Source organism: Otolemur garnettii, unplaced genomic scaffold (assembly GCF_000181295.1).
Source record: "Otolemur garnettii isolate 467f Iridium unplaced genomic scaffold, OtoGar3 scaffold00089, whole genome shotgun sequence".
In the NCBI taxonomy this organism is placed as follows: Eukaryota; Metazoa; Chordata; class Mammalia; order Primates; family Galagidae; genus Otolemur; species Otolemur garnettii.
Genome location: NW_003852484.1, coordinates 3,326,349 through 3,330,901, shown reverse-complemented (window position 1 = coordinate 3,330,901; position 4,553 = coordinate 3,326,349). Strand labels below are relative to the sequence as shown.

The 4,553-nt window shown below is 40.2% G+C and overlaps 1 protein-coding gene across 1 annotated transcript in view; it reads left to right on the top strand.

The window, feature by feature from the left end:
- LOC100946110 (poly [ADP-ribose] polymerase 15) overlaps nt 1-3,278 on the top strand; it is a 42,870-nt gene extending 39,592 nt beyond the window's left edge. The window contains exons 13-14 of the mRNA XM_023516312.1: nt 2,409-2,583; nt 2,878-3,278. Of these exons, the coding sequence (XP_023372080.1) occupies nt 2,409-2,583; nt 2,878-3,167 (465 nt within the window). The 3' untranslated portion in view covers nt 3,168-3,278. The remainder of the gene's footprint in view (nt 1-2,408; nt 2,584-2,877) is intronic.
- The last annotated feature ends 1,275 nt before the right edge of the window (nt 3,279-4,553 follow it).

Below are 4,553 nucleotides of genomic sequence, written 5' to 3'. Positions count from 1 at the left end.
GGCATTGTGGCAGGCACCTGTAGCCCCAGCTACTTGGGAGGCTGAGGCAAGAGAATCACTTAAGCCCAGGAGTTGGAGGTTGCTGTGAGCTGTGACTCTATGGCATTCCACCCAGGGTAACAGCTTGAGGCTCTATCTCAAAATAAATAAATTAATTAATTAAAAAGACCACTCCAACTATCTCTGTCTCAGGAATACCATATGGTTGGAGTGGGCCTGGGCCATAAGATTCTTCACTGCGTGATCCTTATTGAGATCCTGATTGGTTTAAGCCAATTAGGATGCACCATAGATCTATTAGTGGGGCCAATTCCGCTCAAACCAGAAGTTGTTGATGGGGTGGATGGATGTTCAGGAGATTACCACACTGTCCATTATGCTGCATAAAATCATTAGTCAGTAAAGGGTAGGGATTCATCAACAGAGCATTGGCATACTATGTGTATCAGGGCAGGGTGCTGCATCCTAGACATTTAAAATCTTGTTGCTCCTTCCATGGAACTGTGTACTTACTTACACTATAGCACTTACAAAATTGTACCTTGATAACCTTTCAATTAGACAGCAAGCCTCTTAAAGTAGGAATCATGCCTTATTCATCTCAGCATTCCCACAACCTAGCACACTGCCCAATACATAGTAGGACACAACATGTATTGAATAAACTCAGTTGAATGAATGGACTTAATTCCTGAGAAAAGAGAACCAAAAGAGAGAAATCCTGCAGAAAGGACAGACTTTAAAGGAGGAGGTGCTTCATGGGGTTAAAGACTGTTGAGAGGACAGTTGGCCCTTTGTATCCACGGCTTCTATGTCCATGATGTCAAGCAATTGCAGATCAAAATTGGTTGCATCTGTACTAAATAAGTACAGCTGTTTTCTTCTTGTCATTCCCTAAACAATACAGTATGAAAACTATTTACATAACACTGGCATTGTGTTAGGTATTATTAATAATTTAAATCACTCCAGGAGTAATTTAAAGTGTACAGGAGGGTTGCATAGGATAGATGCAAATACCATATTCCCATTGTATATGAAGACTTGGGTATCCTGGCTTGTTGGTATCTTCAGGGGTCCTGACACCAGTCCTCTACAGGTATTCATGGACCACTGTACAAGAAGAGCAAGAAAGTCTCTTCCATTGTGTTTACCAGAAATCTGCAATTTCCTTAGCTCTAAGCCTTCTAGCCTACTCATTTTGAAAATCTCCAACTTTGGATTGATCCCATAATCTACCTTCTCTCTTGCTGTTCCTTGGAAAAATCAGTACTAAGTCACGGTCCCCAATCTCAGCTGGACTCCCCAGGCTGCCTGGACTCCTTTGTTGCTTCTCCAGTCAGTCGCCTCTCCAATTCCCCATTCCAAACCTTCACCACTCTCCCTGAGGCCTCCATCACTCTCAGCAAAACAATTTCCTCCTGCTCTTAATACTTGGCTTCTTCTCAACCTCTGTCCCAGGTACCCACTCCACTCTTCTAGAAACTCTCATCTTCCTCCATTTCCAGAACATCATCTTCTCAGATTTCCTCCTCTCCTGTCCCAACACATAGATGATCTTTCCTGGCTCTGGGTGTGTTCTCCTGACCTGTCCCTTATCTCACTTACAGGCAGTGATTTGTCTTCTTGTCTTTCTTCTCTATTAAACTTCTCACGAGGGCAGAGACAGCACTTGATTCATAGTAGGTGTTCAGCAGGTGATGATTTAATGGATTTTAATTAACTTCATTTCCTACAAGGAAGGAAAACAAGTAGAGGGTAACATTTTGAAAAGAAGTTAAAGAAGGACAGAGTTTCAAAAAGGGGATTTTTCATGGTTGGAATTGCTATTGTAAGGTCTACAAAGAAACAGTCATCAGACTTGCCAATTATGAAGTGACTTGTGACCGTAATTGGAACAGTAACAGAAAGAGTTGTTACTGAGAAAACCCACATAGAACAGGTCTAAAGATGAAAAGGAATTAAGGAAATGGCTATGGCAGTGATTCTCAACCTTCCTAAAGCCACGACCCTTTGATATAGTTCCTGTGGGTCATGACCCACAGGTTGAGAACCCCTGGGCTAGGGAATGATTCCAAATTTTTGAGTAGGAGTTTGAATGTCAGTGAATCTCTAGAAATTCCAGGGAGTACACAGAGGTAAACATTTTGATATAAACTATAAATTCTGTTATGTAAAATAGATTCTAATAGGTACTACTACAAAGTATAGATAGTAATAGATACTTGCAGCAAAAAGCACCTGTCTCTGAATTTCCTGTTTATTTGCATTGTCTTCTCCTTTTCTCTTACCTTCTCCTCCTCCTTCTCCTCCTTCTCCTTCATATTGTTTACTTTAAATCCACAACAAGTACAACATACTGAGATCTAAGGTTAGTTCCAATATGTTTTGGGTTTTGTCATCTGCAGATTGAGAGAATACAGAATGAATTTCTCTGGCAGAGCTACCAGCTGAAGAAAAAGCACATGGAGAACAAGAATGGCCATACTAATAATGAGAGGCTCCTCTTCCATGGGACAGATGCAGCCTCAGTGCCACTTATCAATCAACACGGCTTTAATCGCAGTCTGGCTGGGAAGAGAGGTAAGGAAGAGAGATGTCTGGCTGATCAGAATGAGGTGAACGGTAGTTCTAGTGTCAACTATTCATACCCAAGCAGTGTAGAACCATAGTTGGCAGCCATGTTGTCATTGTCAGATCAGGGCTCACTGTACTTCATCCTGAGACACACTGACAACCTTCTGAGGGGAGAGGAGATGAATTCTAGAAATGATGAAAAGTGGCTTAAATTTATACAAGAGTTTGTTGGGTTGGGCATGGTTCTACATATTGTTTAATTTTATAATTTTAGGAAGACTTTTATCTTTCCCTTTACAGCTACAGCCTATGGAAAGGGAACCTATTTTGCTGTTGATGCCAGATACTCTGCTCAAGACATGTACTCTACTCCAGACAGCAGTGGGAGAAAGCATATGTACCTTGTGCGAGTGCTGACTGGAGATTACACAAATGGCAAAGCAGAATTAGTTACCCCTCCCCCAAAGAATCATTTCAATCCCACAGATCTCTTTGACTCTGTCACAGATGATATACATTACCCACAGATGTTTGTGGTATTCTCTGATAACCAGGCTTATCCAGAATATCTCATAACTTTCAGACGTTAAAAAATACATCTTAATACCAAAGAGATGATTTAGTAATCTATGTATAAGAATAATTTACAGAGTCCTTTATCTTTGCCTTTGGTTTGTTTATCCAGATAAATTTTCCTTTTTAGGTGCTGAAATGCTTAACATTACCTTTTTAAAATGTTTTATTGCTACAATTTGTAGCATATCTTTTTTTCTGAGCAAATTGATAGGTAGAAGCAGAGAAGTACACAGTACATTGATAATATGGCTGTAGCTAGCCACAGACACCAAATCTAATCAAATAATGAAAAGCACATTATTCTATCAAAAAAAATGACATGTATCACAGCAAAGAAGATGTTGTTCTTATTGAAACATGCTAAGATATCAAACTGCGGTGGGTTAAACTGTACTATGTAAGTGGAGAGACTACGGTTATACATCTATAACAGCCAGGCATTTTGTCTAATGAAGAAAGATTTGTCTGTAGCTTAGCTGAAATGATTGAATCATGGAATATCACCTCAATTCTGCTGTGGAAGAAATCAAGTAAAAATATATTGTTATCTGATGCTACATAAAAAATTACCCCAAATTTAGTGGCTTAATCTCAGCCTTTGTGGGTCAGAAATTCAGCTTTGGCTTAACTGGGTCATTCTGCTGGAGTCTGTCATGAATCTACAGAGAGAGGTCAGCAGGGGATGCAGTCATCTGAAGGTTTGTCTGGGACGGGAAGTGTGACTGCAAGGTGAATTGCTCATACAATTGGCAAGTTTTGCTGCATGTGGAGGGAATAACACAAGGGCACGAATACCCAGAGACAAGGATCACTGGCGCCATCTTGGAAGCTATATGAATGAGTGCATGATAAATAGGATGTTAGCCATGCAAATGATGCTAGAGTTATCTGTCCCACTGCCCCCTCATTCTCCCACACACATAACCTCCCTAGTCCCAGGGCAAGAAGCCCCCTAGCCTGTACTTGACCACTTTCAACACTCAACATCTTGAGGGAATCTATTCCATTGTGGCAGAGGGTTGTTAGAAAACTGTTGTTTACACTGACTTGAAATCTGCTTTTATATGTCTATTACCTTACCTGATGATCACCATCCAGACTTTCAGAGGACACAGAACAAGTCTTTCTCCTCTTACCACTGGCAGCACTTCAGATTTGTCTCTTCTCTCTAGTATATTAGAGTTATGTAAATTCTCAAAATTTTTAGCAGCTCATTTATCCTGAAGCATTGCTCTGAAGAGTTATGGGCATTTACAAAGTATTCACATTATCATAAATAAATTACAGGCAAATTTGGAGAGTACAGCAGAATATAAAGAAAGTAAGTCTCTCACCAACTGAGCTCATAATTCCAACATTCAGAGAAACTACTGCCAATTTTCTCACATACGCTGTTTTAT